This window comes from Rhinoderma darwinii, chromosome 6 (assembly GCF_050947455.1).
Source record: "Rhinoderma darwinii isolate aRhiDar2 chromosome 6, aRhiDar2.hap1, whole genome shotgun sequence".
In the NCBI taxonomy this organism is placed as follows: Eukaryota; Metazoa; Chordata; class Amphibia; order Anura; family Rhinodermatidae; genus Rhinoderma; species Rhinoderma darwinii.
In genome coordinates, this window is record NC_134692.1 from 26847586 (window position 1) to 26868551 (window position 20966).

The window sequence follows — 20966 nt, forward strand, 5'->3', positions numbered from 1 at the left end:
TCACTTTTAAGAGGTACAGATGTGTCCTTCCTTAGGGCATGTTCAGACGTGGCGGAATTGCAGTGGAATTCTCCAGCGGCCGTTTTTTTACATTTGTTTCAATACATTTTTAGACAAGTTAGTTCAGACGTTGCGGAAAACTCCGCTGCGGACCATAGGCTCCACAGCATGCACTATCTGTTGCGGAGAAGAAGCGGAATTTCACTGCGTATTTCAGCCTTTGCAATGCAAAAACTGAAATCTGTGGCAAGTCCGCTGTGTTTTCTGCAACGTCTGAATTACCTTTCAAATATGCAAATGTTGGTGCAGATTCTTTGCGTAATTGCCCCAAATCTGCACCAACATTTGCAGCGGAAAAATTCCGCCACGTCTGAACGTGCCCTTACTTTATCTCTAAATCTCACATGATGTATGGCCAGAAATGTTAATCAATCATGCAAGAAAAACCATGTACTTCTGATGGATGATATCTGGCAGCAAGGCCGGCTCCAGGTTTATGTGGGCCCTTGGGCGACACAGACTTAGTAGGCCCCTTTGCGGGGGCACTCACGGTGGCAGTAAAATGGCAGAACACGTCACTTTGTGCCCCCATATAGACGTTAGGCCCTGTTTATGCCCCCATATAGAAGTTAGGCCCCCAGTTTGTACCCCCATAAATTTAGTGCCCTCTGTAGATAGTGGCACACAGCTCCCCTCCCAGGTAGTGTCACACAGCTGCCCTCCCTGGTAGTGCCACACAGCCCCCCTCCCAGCTAGTGCCACACAGCCGCCCTCCCTGGTAGTGCCACACAGCCCCCACCTTCCAGGTTTTGCCATACAGCCCCCACCTCCCAGGTAGTGCCACACAGCCCCCACCTCCCAGGTAGTGCCACACAGCCCCCACCTCCCAGGTAGTGCCACACAGCTGGCGCTCTGCCTGGGACTCCTTCTCTCCTCCTGACATCACTGTCCATATATGCACAGTGATGTCAGGGGCTCCACCAGAGATGGAGCCCTGAAGCAGAGCCGCTAGCGCTCTGCATGGGATTCCTTCTCTCCTCCTGACATCACTGTCGATATATGGACAGTGATGCCGTGACTACGGCAGCGACAGCACCCGGCGGCCGAGTGGGCCCCCCAAGGATAGTCGGCCCCAGCACTTGCCCGGGATTGCCGGATGCTGACGCCGGCCCAGTCTGTCAGCCATTTGTCAGCCATCTGACGGATGGAATCCAACAGTGGCATCTGTCGACCATCCGTCAGCGATAGACTTCCATATTCAAAAAACATGTAAGTTTAACATATATATTTTTTACTGGAAGGCACGAGATTGTATTGAATTGGTATCATGACAAATTATATAATTTAACGCAATTCAAGAAAAAGTAAGGGTCGACACATCTGTAGGAGGCAGATGGAAGGGAGTATAAGGGCAAAGCCCCACGTGGCGGAATTGCTCTTGAATTCCGCTGCTGACACTCCGCAGCGTTAATCCGCAGCGGAGCCGTTTCTCCATTGCCTTCCACTTCTTTTTAGTAGGCTTCGTTTAGACGAGGCTGAAAATTCCGCTGCGGAGCATAGGCTGCGGTGCGGAATTTGGTGTCCGCAGCATACAATGGATGTTGCGGACCAGTGGTCGGACTGGTTGCGGACTCATTGCGGAAGTTCTCCATTGACTTCAATGGAGATTCTAAATTCCGCAATGAATTCCGCAGCTGTCATGCACATGTTATGTGTGCTGCGGATGCGTCTTGCTTTTTTGACATGACATTTCTTCATTCTGGCTGGACCTATGTATTTCTAGGTCTACAGCCAGACTGAGGAAGTCAATGGGGCTCCCGTAATTACGGGAGCGTTGCTAGGAGACGTCAGTAAATAGTCACTGTCCAGGGTGCTGAAAGAGTTAAGCGATCGGCAGTAACTGTTTCTGCACCCTGGACAGTGACTACCGATCCCAATATACAGCAACCTGTCAAAAAAATAGAAGTTCATACTTACCGAGAACTCCCTGCTTCTGTCTCCAGTCCGGATTCCAAGGATGACGTTTCAGTCTAAGTGACGGCTGCAGCCAATCACAGGCTGCAGCGGTCACATGGACTGCCGCGTCATCCAGGGAGGTCGGGCTGGATGCCGAAAGAGGGACGCGTCACCAAGACAACGGCCGGTAAGTATGAAATTTGTTTACTTTCACTAGGGAAAGTGCTGTCCCTTCTCTCTATCCTGCACTGATAGAGAGAAGGGAAGCACTTTTACCGCAGTACGCAGCAGCTAGTCCGCATCAATTTACTGCACATTTTGGGCAGATCCGCCACAGAATCTGCAACACAGATTCTGTGCGGCATTGATGCGGACAGTTGCGGAGGAAAACCGCCACGTGTGGGCATGCCCTAACTGAAGGATCAGGCTACGCCGGATTTGTAGTCTGTAGCCATAGGTTTGCATAGGACATGTATACACAAAATGGTAGGATATTTTTAGTCAACACTATATGTAAAGTTGCTTCATGATTAATTTTAGATACATTGATGCAATAAAAAAATTGTTGCAAAGTTGGATATATCCTTGAAAGAACAATACTGTAATAAATTGATCACTTTAGTAAGCTGAATATTCTCTTAATAATAAGATATACATAAAATATTTCTCTCATTCACTATCACTATTCCCTATAAGTTTTGATAAGTTACATTTTAACAATCTGGTCCAACTCTAGCTGTTTTATTTTTTTTATTACGATCTATCATAAATTAGTTTTGTTTTCATCATTATTAATAACAGTAATGTGTTGGAGATTCAATTCTATTATACGCATAAATGATAACTTTTGGTAATGTGTGTGAGGAGTAATTATCAGTTTCTGGATAAACATCCCCCTCTGGTGTATTATTTCACTAATGCAATGTTACATTTATAGTTACAATATTATTTCATTTTAGACACTTGACAAAGTCTGTGCTTTGCTTTTCGACAATATTGATTCTATCCTTGATTCTCCCGCAGCCATTTAGGATTCAGACCTTAATATAAATCTGTCTGTAGCTTTTAGAAGAGCTGTGATTTCTCCCCATGCTACAAAATGTTCACATCTTCTTATATTATCTCACATATAATACACAAGACTATGCAATTGTACAAGCCCCAAAACAACCTAATTTAAAGGGATGTCTCAGGAAAATAACCCCTACTTTAAAACCCACCACCCAGGTGATCAGATGATCACTGAAGGTCCATCACCTAGGACCTCATACCATACATTTCAAATGTGTGACTGACCATGCAATAGGAGATAAAATATATCATTTATAATGTTTAAAGGACACAATTGTTATGTTGTGTTTTAATTCAGTATATCTCAATTGAAATCCATGGTGCCTCCCTGCCCTGTGTTGGTAGGGTTAGTCTCACCCAACAGAAGACCATAGGGTTTGTCTCATAGACTAGGGTTCAGAATTAATAAATGTGGCCAAAGGAGGTCACACAGCTGCCTTTGTCAGATCACTTGCTGCTAAAGTCTATCATTTTGTGTTAATTCATAACTAATCTTTTAGTCTTTACTGGTACTATGTGCAATGATAACTGTAAATGATGAAATTTAAAGTGGACATGCCCTTGTTCTGCAAAGCTGTAGGGTGATCCTGCAGAACAATTTCCCTTGCTGGTCTCAAGTTACCCCATGCCAACACTTTTGCGACCAATTATTTTTTCATTGGTCCAATGCATCCAAAATTAAAAATGAATACATTGACAAAATATAATTTAAAGATGTTGTTTATACAGTTCCTTTAAAGACCTTTGTCTTTCGATGGCTACATACTACTGTGCGTAGCCTTTTCCTACTGTAATGTATTGCACCCCTTTTTTTGCCTCTTCTTGGTAACCTACAGATAGTAAGAAAGCAGGACACCTAAAGAATCCATATAGACACATAGGTCAGCATAGGAGCTGTATACACAAAACGGTAGAATATTATTCATCAAAACTATTTGAAACTGTGGCTTTATTATTTTTATCTGAGATGCAATGGAGGAATAAAAAAATTATTGCAAAAATGTACATACCCTTTCAGTTAGCCATAGACCTGAGAGTTTTCTAGGATCTGACATATCATGCATATTGGTACAGCATGACTATTCCCTTACTTGTCCAATTAAGGAAAAGGATTGGGCAGGTAGAAATTGTATCCACAATCAAAAGAATATTAATTTTATGCTGGAGTTACAATTCTATCAGTGACATTTCAATTACCAAACGGTACTTAGTCATTTCCATACACACACACATAGATAAAACATGCTGTATTTGCATATATTGAGCCACAAGTTGCAAAGTGATTATGTAAATCCAATGAGTGACTTCGGATCGCAAAAATAAAATTACTTTTGTGTAATCGCTTTCAAGGGCGGCAAATTTTCTATCAGGCGATAAGAAATAATTTGTAGCATTCACATCGTCCTGTAACGACAGAAAGGTTAGAAATTATTTATTCGTTTATTATATTTTGATATCTAGGGAAGAAAGAAAGAAAGAAAGAAAGAAAGGAAGAAAGAAAGAAAGAAAGAAAGAAAGAAAGAAAGAAAGAAAGAAAGAAAGAAAGAAAGAAAGAAAGAGAGAAAGAAAGGAAAGATAGAAAGAAAGAGAGAAAGAAAGAGAGAAAGAAAGAAAGAAAAGAAAGAAAGAAAGAAAGAAAGAAAGAAAGAAAGAAAGAAAGAAAGAAAGAAAGAAAGAAAGAAAGAAAGAAAGAAAGAAAGAAAGAAAGAAAGAAAGAAAGAAAGAAAGAAAGAAAGAAAGAAAGAAAGAAAGAAGATATGGGATAGATGATGATAGATAGATAGATAGATAGATAGATAGATAGATAGATAGATAGATAGATAGATAGATAGATAGATAGATAGATAGATAGATAGATAGATAGATAGATACTTGTGTACTTACAAATGTTGTATTTTTCAGTATAGTGGAAATCCTACCAGTTTCCATATTATAAACAAGGACATTTCCATCTTCATTTTTGTGAATATATTCATTTTCTGCATAAAACAGGAGACATAATAAAAACACAAACAACGACCAACACTTAAATTTTTCATATACAGCTAAATGGACGCTGTGTCAGATCGTCTGATAGTGATGTAGAACACACCCATACTTACATGTACAGATCTTACATGTACAGACATAACATACATGTTCAGCAGTGGCAAATACGCATAAGGCCAATATAACATGATCCTAATATGGGCACACTTTAGCATCCGTATAGTGTCCACAATGCCGGACCTCCCACAGTTCTACTGGACCGGTCTTAGGTCATCACAGCATCCTATGGTGATTTATGTCCAGTCTAGTAAAACTACAAGAGGTTTGGGCAGTGCAGCCATAATACAAATGCTAAAGTGCGCCCATATTATGGCCATCTGAAAGCGGCCTCATACAGGATGAACCAGGGCAGATGATGGCAGAACCATTGTCCACCTGGCAGCTATTACACTGATCTACTAGAACTGAAGAAGGGGGCGCATTATAAAAACCGTACTTTGGATACCAATGAGTTTGTACCATCCCTGCTAATATATACACAGGAGTAAAGCTATTGGTTGCGCAGAAGGAGCAGTCATACCCAGGCCCTGGTGCCTGAGTGGGTCCAAAGGCCTCTCTGCCACATAAGAAGACACCAGTATTATAAATGCCACATGTAGGTAGACGCCCTGTTACAGATTTTGCATTGGGGCCCAGGAGCTTCAGGTTACATCTCTGTATAATAGGATTTGCAAAAACAGCCATTCACTAATATCTGCTTATTAGAGGAATGCCTGCTAAAAGGAACACTCCAGGAAAAAGTGATACACTGTGTTATGCCTAGTGCAGGGTCTGACTGGGAGGGGCATGGCTCAGAGATTTAAAAAAACACTAAAGACGAAAGTCATATACTGCTCCTTTCGGCTCGGCACATATATATATCACAGTGAATTTGTTTTTCAGGGAGTGTTCCTCTAACAGCTTACTGACATCAGCCAAACATGTAAGACAAAAGTCAGAGGGGAACGTATGGAGCAGGCGCACAGGCTGAGCCTGTGCAATATGCTGCGGGGGTCTTAGCTGTGTATTACAGCTGACACCCTTCTCTATAACGACTGGGATCTGAGATAACTCCGATCCCAGGCATTTAACTGCTTAGATGCCACTAAGACGCCACATTTCCCCCTACCCAAATGGCATTGATGGCATAGCACAATTCTGCACAGTGTGAACATGCCTGTAATATCCAAGTGTAAATTAGTACATTTTAATACTAAAATGAGTTCTGTAATGAGTCCATAAATACCTAATGTGATCTCATTAATATTGAATGTGAACTTAGTATGTATAGAGCATAGGGACTAGGAGGAGTTGATAAGCTCATACACCCAGAGAACATAGACCAGAAAAACTGACTAACAAAAAAATCATTGAAATCTTACAAATATCTTGTCCTTCTAACAAGAGTGAAGTCTCATCATTTGTACTTTTCTATGACTGTATATATAAAAAAGGTCAACACTTTTTCAATGGAAACTCTATCAGATTTAGTCATAATGTAGATTACTGAAATTCTTGATCTCCACCCAGCATTACGTTTTGTTCATTTTGGGTTGTGTTTCTTAGTAATGTTTCTGACAGCCTTTACTGCTATATAGAATATTTGGTTCAACATAGCAGAGGAGTAAAGCTGGCCATACACGTTAGACAAAAGTCATCTGAACCCAACGATAAATAGTATGTGGGGGTCTTAGTTGTATTTCAACATGCCCATTGTTTCTGGAGGAAGTAAACTGTTGCCAGAGGGGTCTCTTCTCTCTCCTGGGTTGGAAGAAATGTCAAATGTATGGCCAGATTAGAGATTAGAGAAAATGAGCAGGAACAAACGTTAAGATTTGATCATTTTCTTGATCTTGGAGAGAGGGAAAAGTTTGGTCTCCAACGTGACATAAATGGACAAAAGTACACAGGTAATTACATCACAACCCCCCAACACCCCCTATTGAGGTCTGTTAATTGGGTTGTATCTATGTACTCCTTTGGAACCAAGCCAGTCAGATTCCTTCACAGCCCTGGACTTAGACCTTCATGAGTCAGGCTAGTCATACGCTACTAATAATGTGTTATCCCCATAGTAATCATTGCACAGTACGAGAGGAACTGCAGGTTCAGACATAAGGCATACGTGCCTAGCTAAGGAGCCAAAGAGGTAAAGCTACCATCTTTAGAACTTTGACTAAAAGTAGATAAGTCAGAATCCCCATTAAACGTGATGTTACGCAGTAGAGATGGGTTGGCCCACCAGAACTAGAGAATCCTCTGTTGGGCCCAGGCTCTGACAAAATAATAAGCCCTAAAGGTCCAGCAGAAGAAAACCTCAATTGGAGCTGACTTTAGAGAAAAGGGCTTGACTTTTTTACATAAACAGTGCCCCGTCTGTCCATAGACTATGCCTAGTATTGCCGTTTATCCCCATTCAAGTAAATGGAGCTAAACTTCAATACTAGACACAATCTATGAATAGAACTAGTGCTGTTCGTGGAAAAAAAAGAGCAAACCTTTTTTCGAATCTTTAAAAATCCCTTTAATGCTCATTTATAAATCCTAGAAAACCCCCTTAGGCTATGTTCACACTGAGTATTTTGGGGGAGGAATATCTGCCTCAAAATTCCGTTTGGAACTTTGAGGCAGATATTCCTCTCCCTGCACGCCGATTTTCGCGGCAATTATCGCACCGTTTTTCGCCCGCGGCCATTGAGCGCCGCGGGCATAAAACAGCGAGATATACGCTTTCTCCTGCCTCCCATTGAAGTCAATGGGAGGTCCGAGGCGGAAGCGCCCGAAGATAGGGCATGTCGCTTCTTTTTCCCGCGAGGCAGTTTTACTGCTCGCGGGAAAAAGACGCCGACGCCTCCCATTGAAATCAATGGGAGGCGTTCTCGGGCCGTTTCTGCCGAGTTTTGCGACGCGGTTTCCCCGTCAAAAAACTAGGCAAAATACCCCGTGTGAACATAGCCTTAAAATGTCTGCTATATAAACCTAGGAGGCCATGTTGGTATTCCTGCATGACTAAAGGTTTCTAACTAAGATTTCACACCAGGGCCCACAGACCTATAGGACTTGTACATATTGAAGACACCCAATATCGAAGCTTTCACAGAATATTAATCAAGGAGTGAAAAGGACTGACTACAACTCCTATCATGTCCTAACAGCCTCAGGATGGAGATCACTACCCTAATGGATAATTACCAAGGGAAAAATCACAATTTTACTTAGAGTCTCCCGTACCTGGGGCACATTTACCAATACATGCCAACTGCAGTATTAAGGAATTTGAAGGGAATCTGAAGGACCATGTTTTTATTTCCCTCACTGCAGAGTCTGAGATTTGTCATAATTTAATAGGATTCCCAATAAAAACACATTATTACGTCTAAATTGATGCTCTTTACTGAAAGATGAAAAACACTTTGTAGAATATCCCAAAATGCAGTATCCAAATTGTAAACGAAAGAGGGAATGCTCCCAAAAGACTTCAATTATTTTATAAAGGTTTGGTCGGAACAACCAATGTTTATCTTCTGCATAAAAAACAGATGTAAATTCTCACATTGGTTGCGTGCCAGAGAAATTACCACATGTGCTAACTGTCCTAAAACATATGTTAGCAAATGTCTATAATATATATCAATAACAATGTAGAAGGAAACTTTTATATATCTATTACCACCTAGTTTATCAAACCGAACATCTGTTAATGCCAGAAATCTGCAAAAATAAATTTGACCGTAATCCAGGTATATAAAAGATAACAGTTTACATATTACTAAGCTCTAAATCTCTGCTGTTTTCTTTATTCTTTTTATATCAGTTTTAAATAAATAGATAGAAAGAAAGAAAGATTTTCACTATGATATATGGTTCTGATGACAACAATGATACTATTACTAGTTCTAATAATAATAATAATAATATGTATTACCTGAAATCCATGTGTGATAATATTGCTGGGTATAAAATGTACTGTTGAACACATCCTCAAATGTAAAGGTACGAAGACCATCTTTTCTCCTCGCGATACCTAAAGATAGATTATGTATATATAAGTCCACAAAAACTTATTAACAATAGTTTTAACATACAAACTTTTTTCTATTTCCCAGGAGCTTGTTTTACTCATTACAATGTCTATAGCACCAAATCAGCGGAGTTGTACTCAATTTAGTACGAATAGGTATACATATACTAACATGCTGCATTCCATAAAATTGTGTAAAAATTGATATTTGGAATATTTACCGCAATTATTGTTAAATTGAACCATTACATGACTATGATTTTTTCGTTGTTGCTATCAGAAACGGGTGTAGTTAGTTATTTATATGAAATTACATTTTCAAAGTGATAAGCCTTAAAGGAGTTGTCTGATCAGCCCCTTTTACACACAAGAGCCTCCCTTATTCGGCACAATAACGGCAAAAAGCAGTTTTTCATGGAGAGAGCCTTCTCTGGTCAGACAATTAAAGATTACAGCTGCCCATTCAGATGAATGGACGGTCATGTAATACATGGACAGCTTTAATCTGCCAAAATGGGAGGGATTCTTAAAGAGTGGCTCTCCATTCTGGCTAATAAATTGGGGGACCCCCTTCTATGACATTCATATTCATTATTAAGGCATAAGTAGGGTGTTGTATTTATGGGATAATCCCTTTAAATCCAAAAACAGTGCACAGAAACCATTGGCTATACTTGTTGCCACCTTTCTTTAGGGTTGTTGACCGTCTGTAAATACGCCAACAGTCAATAAAACGAGTGGACATTTGTCCAATGTGTATGGTGTTTGGAATAAAAAGGATGCATCTGTGCGGTTTTTTTAGAAGCTAGATGGGAAAGGGGTGTGGAGCTGTAGATCAGCACATGCCCTTTGTTACCTGGTCAGTGTTTAGTCCGTCAGTTATAACAAGTTCTTTTCAATGCTGGGAGTGATCTTATTTTATTGCTATATGCTATATGGGAACTACAGTTGGTACTATATTTTATGCCCAGTATTAATAGCTATATTTTTGACTTGACCCGGTTAAGACTAAAATTTGCATAATTTTAATGTGGTGTTTTGAAAATTAGAAATATGTTATAAAACTTATAATGTTTATAATTATTATTTTTAACCTGTCCATAAAAAATGTTTTTTTTAATGTTTTTTAGTCCAAGATGCTCATAAAAAAACAAAAACAAACCATAAATTAAAGCTGACAGGGGTATCAAAGATTTAGGCATGTCGAAATTCATCATGCTTAGTCCTTCTTTTCCACGGAGGACAGTTCAGGAGGCCCCATACACATTAGATCGTCAGTCAACCCCACTAAAATTGGCTGCGGCAGCCGACTTTGAACTAATGTTTAAGGCCAGCTTTAGGACTTTAGGCACTTGGAGAATTAAAAAAATCATAGTTCGGATAAAAAGTCAAGACAAGAAATTAAAAAATAAAACAAAAACTTGATCTGTCAATGGACATTATATTGTTCTAACAATTTCACCCGATGGCTGGTTGTGACAGGAATCAGAATAGATATAATGGATTTTTTTTCTTCTGTTTTTGTCTAATCTCATTGTTCCCCTATAAATTAAGTAGTGCATATTGTTTAGCTCATCTTCCCCTGCTTCAATGAAAGAACAAGAATATTCCACCAAGGGACAAAAGCTAGCTATTCTCCAGATGGAACAAAAATGTCTCTCTAGGGACACCTTTAAGTGGCTATCCTGTAAGTTAATGAGCCTTGCAAGGAATTATTGCCCTAAAAATTCCCAACAAGATGGATCTCTGCGAGGAGAATCAGTACTTTCACAAACCACCAAGATCTGTCTGTCAAGCGAAGGGTTTGACCGACACCATCTTATGTCTATCAGCAGCAATAACGTTGACAACATAAACTACAGTTATATTGTATCTTTTGGCTCCACATAACCCCATCATCCCCTTTCCGTATATTTTTGGGTTGTTTTTATATGGACAAAAAAATAAACCTGTTAAATAACAAATATATGAAAAACTAAAAAGTAACATAAAAGTAATATAAAATAAACCAATTTGTCAATGTGCATTAAATCCATATGGATTTTATTCAATTAATTTTTTTAATTTGAGTAATTTCTCCTCTCACATTATTATCAAATCATTTTAACTGCAATTCTTAAAAAAAATAACATCATAAGAAATTAAGGATTAGCAAATTCTTATGAAATGCCTTATCTTGCAAAATTTGTTCTTTGCTAAACAGGCAGGAGAAAAAAAATGTGGAATTTCTTTTTTTTAAAGCGTCTGCTTTTGCATTCTGAAGACAACAATTTAAGAACATAATGTATCAGATAATATATCTACAAAACAAGTGAAGCAGAACATGAAAATATATTTTTTTTCCGCCTGACCATCTTCTGTACAGACACCATTACAAACTTGTATGACTTCTCAAGAGTTCAATATCTGTGCTTTAAAAAAATTCAAGAAAAATAATCTAAAGTATCAGGCCTGCATTCTCGGGTATCATCTCAGACTAACACCAATGGAAATAATTTAATATTTGGCATTTGTTCAATTTTACTATTAGTGGCAATTAATGAAATGTTCCATATTGCTCTTTTTCTTGTGACTGTCCATCAGTAAAGGTGGTGAAAAGGCCCATCTGCTAACCATCAGAAAGTGAAATATTAGGGTTGCCATAAAAAAAATTACGATATAAAATGTAGGCACTGGCCATCTGGGTGGCAGGAGTTTTGTTCTTGTCAACTGCAAAGGAACAAACTGCATATGGAATGTGTATTCATCCACAGACATGAAAACAGAAAAACAACGTTATGAGTCACTGTATAATGTTTCATGGATATAAATATTTATTTTTATGCTCAGAAAGAAAACTATTTCGCAATTTTACAATTATCTTGTACATAGGAATGAGCATTACATTTTATTCAGGTTTAGGCTGGGCTCACACGACCACATTAACGTCCGTAATGGACGTACGTATTTCGGCCGGAAGTCCCGGACCGAACTCAGTGCAGGGAGCCGGGCTCCTAGCATCATAGTTATGTACGATGCTAGGAGTCCCTGCCTCGCTGCAGGACAACTGTCCCGTACTGTAATCATGTTTTCAGTACGGGACAGTAGTTCCACGGAGAGGCAGGGACTCCTAGCATCGTACATAACTATGATGCTAGGAGCCCGGCTCCCTGCACTGAGTTCGGTCCGGGACTTCCGGCCGAAATATGTCCGTCCATTACGGACGTTAATGTGCTCGTGTGAACCCAGCCTCACGGTCAAGAAACTGAATTAGAAAAACTAAAAAACAACATAAACAAATGGATCCGTCAATAGATACCTTTAATTTCGAATTGAACCAAGTTGATGCCACTTTCTTATGGGTAAATCAGCTCCTGGTAGGAAAAGGATCCACACAATAGGGCCCTTAACTGCCTGATTTGTGGCGTTAGGCTGGACTCACATATATCTTAACATATATCATTCGTGTCCAGCTAGTTGTTTTATAACTTAGTTGGGCACAACCTATGGCACTTTGTTCATCGCCATAACCAGACAGAAAAACGCTGCATGCAGCGTTATTCTGTCCAGGGCAGGGGGTCATGCTGCGTCACAAATGATAAGATGCCAAAACTGCTCCCATAGGAAAGAATAGGATCAGTTCTGACATCAGTAAAATCCGGATCACCAGACATATGTGAAAAGGGCCTTACACTAGTGCATATAATATTTACTAGATATAAATATCCTTCAATATTAAAGCTTTAAAAAAATATTTTATTACATAAATATGAGTTAAACTAGCAAAAAAAAGTGATACTTACTTTTCAAACCCCCCACCAATCCTGCACCGACCGTTCTCTGGTCCCCCAAAATTCTTTATTTAGTAATTTTTGATTATATAAAAAAATAACTATTAATTTGCTGAAACCAGATAATGCCTTTAAATTGTTGAAGGCTTCTATATATATTTAATTCAAGTCGATTTTGGGGCATGCTCACTAAAGCCTAATATATCACACAGGTTTTATAAATGTAGAGCATGCTCATAGCAAATTAAACCATGCCCCCAAACTGAGAACCCTGCAGACATGATGGAAACCCGCAAAAACATGGCGGCCAGGTGTATTGTAAATATGGGCCAAGCGTATACACCCTTTTCTGCACCAGATTTACTCCTCAAAACCTGTGACAGTTTTTATATTTGTGCCACAAAGTGAGGGCTCCACAATGACCAGCATGAGAACCATGTGGTGAAGTATGTAAGTGTGTACACACTATGGATCCTGGCAAAAACTAGTTAGAAAGGTTAATCTTTTGCCAAATTCGCCAGTAGCACGGAGTCTTAGGAATTTCCCCCATGTGCCATTGTGTGGTGCCTCCACATGGCACTGTATATAGCAATGCTGCTCAGGGAGAATACCTCCATACTTCGGCATCTCTTGGAACATGCCACAATTTTTATTGAGATTCACTTTAAGGGTAACTAAACTTTACAAAAACTTTTGTCATAGTGGCATGTCAGAAGGTTTGATCGATGGGAGTCTGAGCACTGAGACCCCGACCAATCCCTAAAACGAAGCCAAAGAAGCGCTCAGGTGAGCGCTGTGCCGCTTTGTTTCTGATCGGCTTTCCTCGGAAAGCTCAGTGAGCGGTGTACGAGCTCATAGACTTTCTATTGAACCCATACACCACTTGCTCGACTTTCCGAGGAAAGACGATCAGAAACAAAGTGGCACAGCGCTCACCCGAGCGCTTCTTCCACTTCGTTTTAGCAATCGGTGATCGGGACCCCCACTGATCAAAACTTCAGACATGTCACTATGACATTTGAAAAGTTTTTGAAAAGTTTTGTTATCGTTTCATATACAAATCAATTCTCCTATTGCATTCTATGGACTGGCAAATCTGCAAATCGATTAACCAATTCCATCCTCTCCCCTCACAGAGGAGAAATAGTTCCGAAGCATTTTTTTTATTGCAGCATCCCTCTACCAGCTAGACGTGCGTACTGAGGAAATATCCAGAATTACTCTAACATCTACGCCATCTTTATCAGGAATTTTTCCAAAACTGTAAATTTTTATAAAGTCATATATATATTGCTATGCATAGAATGCATTTTGATACCACGTTTTCCTGTAGAAATGAAGATAGCCGGCTCCTTCCTGCCTGAACTTTGATGGGAACGTTCGGCATGTGTCACCACAGTAAATATTTGCTTTGAAATGGATATTTATTTACAGACTGCGTCTTCACACTTAATCTGCCTGACAGTTTCCTTTGGCATTACTGCAAACAGTGACCAGTGTCAATAGTAAAGCTGACATGTGTACTGTGCTGTAACTAATAGTCACTCTGGAGGAGAACTACACTGCATCACATACAACTGATCCCGGAAAAGAGATAAAAGCCTTTTAGATTTGTCACCAATCATGCATGCTTGCCTCCACACAATGGAAAAAGAGATACCGGACGTTTTATAATCTGCTAAATATCAGGGTATATCAATATTAAGTTATATAGTGTAGAAGCAGATTGTATCACCATAAACATCAACTCTCAATGGGAGTCATACTGGTACCAGCAGGAATGGCGGTGATGCCAATTAGGCCGATTGGGTAACAATTCTGACTCCTATATTAGGCTGGGGCTACACGTGTCACCTGTACCAGCAAATTGAATAAAGTTGAATGGTAGCTTGCATCCATTTTCTCCCAGTGAATTCCTATAGACTAGTGTGACCACTATTAAAGGGGTTGTCTGGACATGGGGCGGTTTTTCATACTGATGACCTATCCTCAGTATAGGTCATCAGTATATGATTGTAAGGGGTCTGACCCCCCCACCTATCAGCTGTTCCGGCTGCCTCTGGCGCCGGAAGTTTTGCAGTGGTCGGTGCTGGAAGCAGTATAGCAGTCGTGCTGTAGAACTGCAGTTCTGCTTCTATTCTCTTGACAACCCCTTTAAGGCTACATGCACACGACCGTTTGTTTTTTGCGCCCCTTTAAAAATAGATCCGTTGTCTGTATTTTGCAGTCTGTGTGTCATCAGTGTGTCCTCTGCATGCATTCCGTATGTTCCATAGGTTTTCACGTCACCAGACGTGAATTGGTGAGACAGAGCCGCAAACACGGACAGGAATAGGATCTGCTCTGAGTTTTACGGCCTGGTCCCACGGGCCCCCACACAGATCTGTGGAACACACGGTAGTGTGCAAGGGGCCATAGAAATGAATGGGTTAGTGTGCTATACGTAATAAAAAAACGGATAGCACATTGATGAGAACAATGGTCATGTGCATGTAGCCTTAGTCACACAACTAACATTATCCTATACCTCTACCTTTGAGCTGTTAACTGCCCTCACAGGGTACATGTACAACCCGTACCTTTGTTAATGTACAGCTTGCATTAAAAATTCAGGACCGTACTTTGGTTGGATGTGCCATGTGCAATACCTTCTATTAAGCACCCCACCCCATACTGTACCCAGGGCCGGCCTTAGAAGTGTGCCACCTGTGCGAGTGCAGCCTCCGCGCATGTAGTGTTACTAGGACTGCAGGTAACATCTACTACATTATCTGTACTCAGAGAGTTATCACTGTGTTATCAGCGATGTTACATAGGACTGCATGTAACAGCTACTACATTATCTGTACTCAGAGAGTTATCGCTGTGTGTTATCTATGGTGTTACATAGGACTGCAGGTGGCATCTACTGCATTATCTGAAATTAGAGAGTTATCACTGTGATATTTGTGGTGTTACATAGGACTACAGGTAACACTACTACATACTACAATAGCACAGTCGACTGCGCTATTGGTTCCGTCAAGAACAACGGAACCAATTCACAACGGTGACAACGGAAACAATTAGCTAGGTTTCCGTCCCCATTGTGTTCAATGGTGAGGAAAACGGATGCTGAGGTTTACGTTTGCCTTTCCGTTGAGGGGTTAACCTGACGGAAACCTCAGACGGAACCCCTCAAACGGTGATGTGAGCAGGCCCTAACAGTACTAAAATTATATGTACTCTGAGAAATATCACTGTGTGTTATCTATAGTGTTACATAGGACTGCAGGTAACATCTACTACATTATCTGTACTGTGTTTATGTGTGCATGTGTGGGTATATATGCTTCTGTGTGTATATTTGTGTCTCTATGCATGTATATATGTGCCTGTGTGTATATATGTGTGTGTATATATATATATATATATATATATATATATATATATATATATATATGTGTATATATATATATTTGCCTGTATGTCTATGTATGTGCTTTTATGTTTTTGTATATGTTCCAGTATGTGTATTTATGTGCCTGTGCGTGTATTAAGTGTTTCGTGTGTATGTATATATATATATATATATATATATATATATATGTCTGTGTGTGTATACATGCCTCCTGTGTGTGTATTTGTATGTATGTCTAGATATTTACCTATGTGTATATATATATATATATATATATATTTGCCTGTATGTCTAAATATGTCTTTACGTATGCACAGTATATATGTTCCAGTATGTGCGTGTCTATATATATGGTTAATGTTTTATTTGGGGAGGGCAGCAATAGAGAGTCCCACACAGGGCGCAATCCAACTTAAAGCCGGCCCAGGGTGTATCACATGGTAATACATTGATAGAGTGTACAAATAGCCACAGCATACAGTGGCCAAATAAGATTGCGTTGTTTTCTAAAAAGTGGGATCTGGGTGCCCAGGCTATAAGGGCCATTGATGCCCCCTTCCGTGGTGACAAGCAATGAGCCTTAACACCAAGGGTAATAGAGAAGGATCAGGTTGGGTGCCCTTCTATCAGAAAGTGTTTTTACCTCTACTGTCTTCTGTACAGTATTTTTCATCCCCCGATGTAGTCCAGTATAGGGGCCCCAGTTACTGGTTGTAAAAAAAAAAAAAACATTTAATGCCCCCTAAAGGTTTTCTTATATCTTAGGGACACATTATTTAAAAAATAAATACAAATATGTAACCTTTTATCTGTTTAGATTACAATCTCTCCGGCCCTTTGGTCGTCCTTTTTTTTATTTGTAATAAAGTAAAACTTATTGTAATTGATGCATAAAATGATGCAAGACGCAATGTTTATAATTGATGTTAAGAAAATGGAACCAGGTTTACCCTCATTTCTTTGACCCAGGGAGGTGGCTAGAAGGGGGACAGGTGGTGCATATGCCCTGGTTGGTGGGTGCCAGAGGGCGGTGCCAACAAGCCACAAGCCTTGGGAAGAGTATTTTGATACAGGACTTCAAATCTACTTCGACCTCTCCTAGATCCCCCATTTTTGGGACATATGGGGGTGATTAAACAGTTTTACAGCATTAGAGCATTGTGCCTGGCACTTCCCCTCTTGTGGCTATGACTTGTACATCCTCTTTTAATTGGGAAGTCATGATTTAGAGGAATGTGACAGTGAAGCATGATGTGCAGTTCAGAAATTGTGACTATGCTTATATTTAATCCTGTAACTTCATTAATAATTAGGTGTCAATTACTAAAAGTCTCTATGCTTGATGCCAAATCAGCCCCAATTAGAGAAATGTTCAATTTTCACCAAGAAGAGAAATCAATCGGTCAATCGTCTATCACCTCCAGTTGTCAAAAACCATGTTTACACGTTTCTATACTATTTTCCTTCAAGATACTTGTTTTTTTTGTAGTGCTTATGCAGATGGACGTATTAAAGCAAATGTACAGGCGGCGTATTTGTTGCATAGTTTCGGAAACTATCAAATACAACTGAGTGGGATTTGCAGAAATCCATGCACATGCTGAAGAAACATTCCCATGAAGATGTACAGAATGGATTGTCAGTGGCAGGAATTTGTGCAACAAATCTGCCGTGTGTGAACATACCTTTGTGGAGGGAAGATGAAGACAGTGTCAGGCAACAGCCGTTTCGCGTACAACGCTTTCTCTGTTGATTTTTTTGTCTTGAGAAAGCGTTGTACGCAAAACGTCTGTTGCCTGACACTGTCTTCGTCTTCCCCCCACACCTTTTTTACAAGCATTAAAGAATTTTCTACGTCAGACCGGGCAAGTGTGGCTGTTTTCTTTCTTCTTGAATTGTGACCCAATGCATCTCTGTATGCCCCTGAAGGCATACGGAGGATTTGTTCTGTTAGATTTATATGAAATTTGACGAAGAAAAAATCATTGCATGCTCCATGTTACACCTTATGACGGCGATATTCTCCACCATAAACATTTGCTTCTAGGGATGAACATCTCTGTAATACAGTGCGGTACAGAGGCACCATATGGCGGCACACTGAGGTATGGAGATCAAGCTCCTTTTACACAGCTTTGTAGTGTGCATGAGGCCTGAGTTAACAAAGGATACTTTTATATTGGTCAATATTGGCAGTAAATACGAGCGCCAATCCACGAGACAGCTTATAGATAAGCGCTCTTATGCTCCTTTAACAAGGAGCTATGTATGGGGAAAAGCGATCGTTTCTACAATCGCTCATCCCCATGCATTTCCATGTGATTTGTTCCCTGTGTTACTGAAATTTATGACACTGTGTCTTTAAAACTCAGAAAGTAATTATGAGAAAAATATTGAAGCCGCCCAACCAAAACACCAAATTAATCGCAATTATACTGCAGTTCTGGGCAATTATCAATACAAACATTTTTCTGGAGTCTCTTAAATCACATATTAATTCATCATCTCTCTAATCTGCGCCTGTAAGTATTCAAGTTGACATCCTGCTGGATGGCTGGATTAGATTTGTGGCCGTTTTACTTACAAGATACTAGCCTACTCTCCTAGATAGTCAGGGAGCCTCCTTATGTAAGGTAGATCTCTTGGACTCCCTGGAATTCCAGGCAAGTTCCCCCCACAAAGGCGGCAATGCGCACCTGTCACTGAGGGGAGCTTGCTGCAAAGGTAATACTTATTGTTCTCATTGACTTAATTGGGCACTATACAAATATGTTTGTAATAAGCAAAGTGGCTGCAGGTATCCAGAATTTTAGCAGAGGTTTTAGAGCTTTGTATAAAATAAAATCGAGCTACAACACCTATAAAAATATGTTATGGAAATAAACAGCACAGAGTTTTAGAACTATTTCAAGTAAATAAAACAGTGTCACCGCTGCGCTCTTGTGGAGCACCACAGCCCCTTCACAGTTTTACCAGACACAGCACCACCCTTGTGTATGTGTGTGGTATTGCATCTCAGTCCCATTCAAGTCAATATCTGAAACAGCGCTTGGATGAGGGTGGCGAATACTACATTCTCATCATAAAAATCGCTGCAAAAACTGTGACAATAATGACTAATGGAAATACACCCAAAGGCCAGATCACACACACTGTTTCAATGCAGTTTTTGTTACAGTTTTTAGCTCAGTTTTTTGAGCCGAAGTAAGGGCATGACCACACGTGGCGGATTTCCTCCGCAACTGTCCGCATCAATGCCGCACAGAATCTGCGTTGCAGATTCTGCAGCGGATCTGCAGAAAATGTGCAGGAAATTGATGCGGACTAGCTGCTGCGGACTGCGGTAAAAGTACTTCCCTTCTCCCTATCAGTGCAGGATAGAGAGAAGGGACAGCACTTTCCCTTGTGAAAGTCAAAGAAATTCATACTTACCGCCCGTTGTCTTGGTGACGCGTCCCTCCTTCGGCATTCAGCCCGACCTCCCTGGATGACGCGGCAGTCCATGTGACCGCTGCAGCCTGTTATTAGCCTGTGATTGGCTGCAGCCGTCACTTAGACTTAAACGTCATCCTGGGAGGCCGGACTGGAGACAGAAGCAGGGAGTTCTCGGTAAGTACGAACTTCATTTTTTTTTACAGATACATGTATATTGGGATCGGTAGTCACTGTCCCGGGTGCAGAAACAGTTACTGCCGATCGCTTAACTCTTTCAGCACCCTGGACAGTGACTATTTACTGACGTCTCCTAGCAACGCTCCCGTCATTACGGGAGCCCCATTGACTTCCTCAGTCTGGCTGTAGACCTAGAAATACATAGGTCCAGCCAGAATGAAGAAATGTCAAGTTAAAAAAGCAAGACGCATCCGCAGCACACATGACATGTGCATGACAGCTGCGGACTTCATTGCGGAACTTAGAATCTCCATTGAAGTCAATGGAGAAATTCCGCCATGAGTCCGCCACTGCTCCGCAACAGACAGAGCATGCTGCGGACACCAAATTCCGCTCCGCAGCCTATGCTCCGCAGCGGAATTTTACGCCTCGTCTAAACGAACACTGCTAAATTAAAGTGTAAGTCAATGGACAAACGGCTCCGCTGCGGATTAACGCTGCGGAGTGTCCGCAGCGGAATTTAAGTGAAATTCCGCCACGTGTGAACCCAGCCTAAAAGTTGAACCAAAAGGAAGGAAAGGTATAAAGAAAAAACGAATGCATCTTCTTTCTTTTGTGTCGGAGCCAAAAACTGCATAAAAACTATATGTTATTCTGGCCTACGGGTGCCCATATACATTACGGGCATGCGGCGCTAGTGTGCTGCCTGGCCAGGAATCGTACTACAAAGCTACATGTGGTTTTACAGCAAACAGCAGTGGTTTGCAATGCAATTTTGGCTTAACGGTTTGAACAGCAGAAGCACATGTTTTCAGTGTGCTTCATCTGTACAAGCAGCGCATCAAAAAACGTATCGAAAAACTGCTGCAAGTCACTGTGAAACCGCTTGTGGTTTAGATGCGTGGCACACTAAGGAAATGCTTGGTAACTACTATTTCTGCTTAACGCCTACACCTGAACCTAATGATACATCACGAGTGCTTGCACGACTCTTATTATTTACTTAAAAGCTGAATTTTTAGTTTAGACAAGATGAGCAATGTAACCACAATTGTATTAGTTTTTGCTTACTACCACTGGCAAGAACATTTTCCATGTGTATGACAAC

At 40.5% G+C, this 20966-nt stretch overlaps 1 protein-coding gene across 2 annotated transcripts in view; it reads right to left on the minus strand.

Moving 5' to 3' along the window:
* Window positions 1-20966, minus strand: part of LOC142656217 (prolyl endopeptidase FAP-like) — an 87143-nt gene that overhangs the window by 55167 nt on the left and 11010 nt on the right. For both annotated transcript variants that reach the window (XM_075831102.1, XM_075831103.1), the window contains 3 exons: window positions 8981-9079; window positions 4912-5006; window positions 4357-4431 (listed from right to left, as the gene is read on the minus strand). In XM_075831102.1, coding sequence (XP_075687217.1) covers window positions 4357-4431; window positions 4912-5006; window positions 8981-9079 — 269 coding nt within the window. The remainder of the gene's footprint in view (window positions 1-4356; window positions 4432-4911; window positions 5007-8980; window positions 9080-20966) is intronic.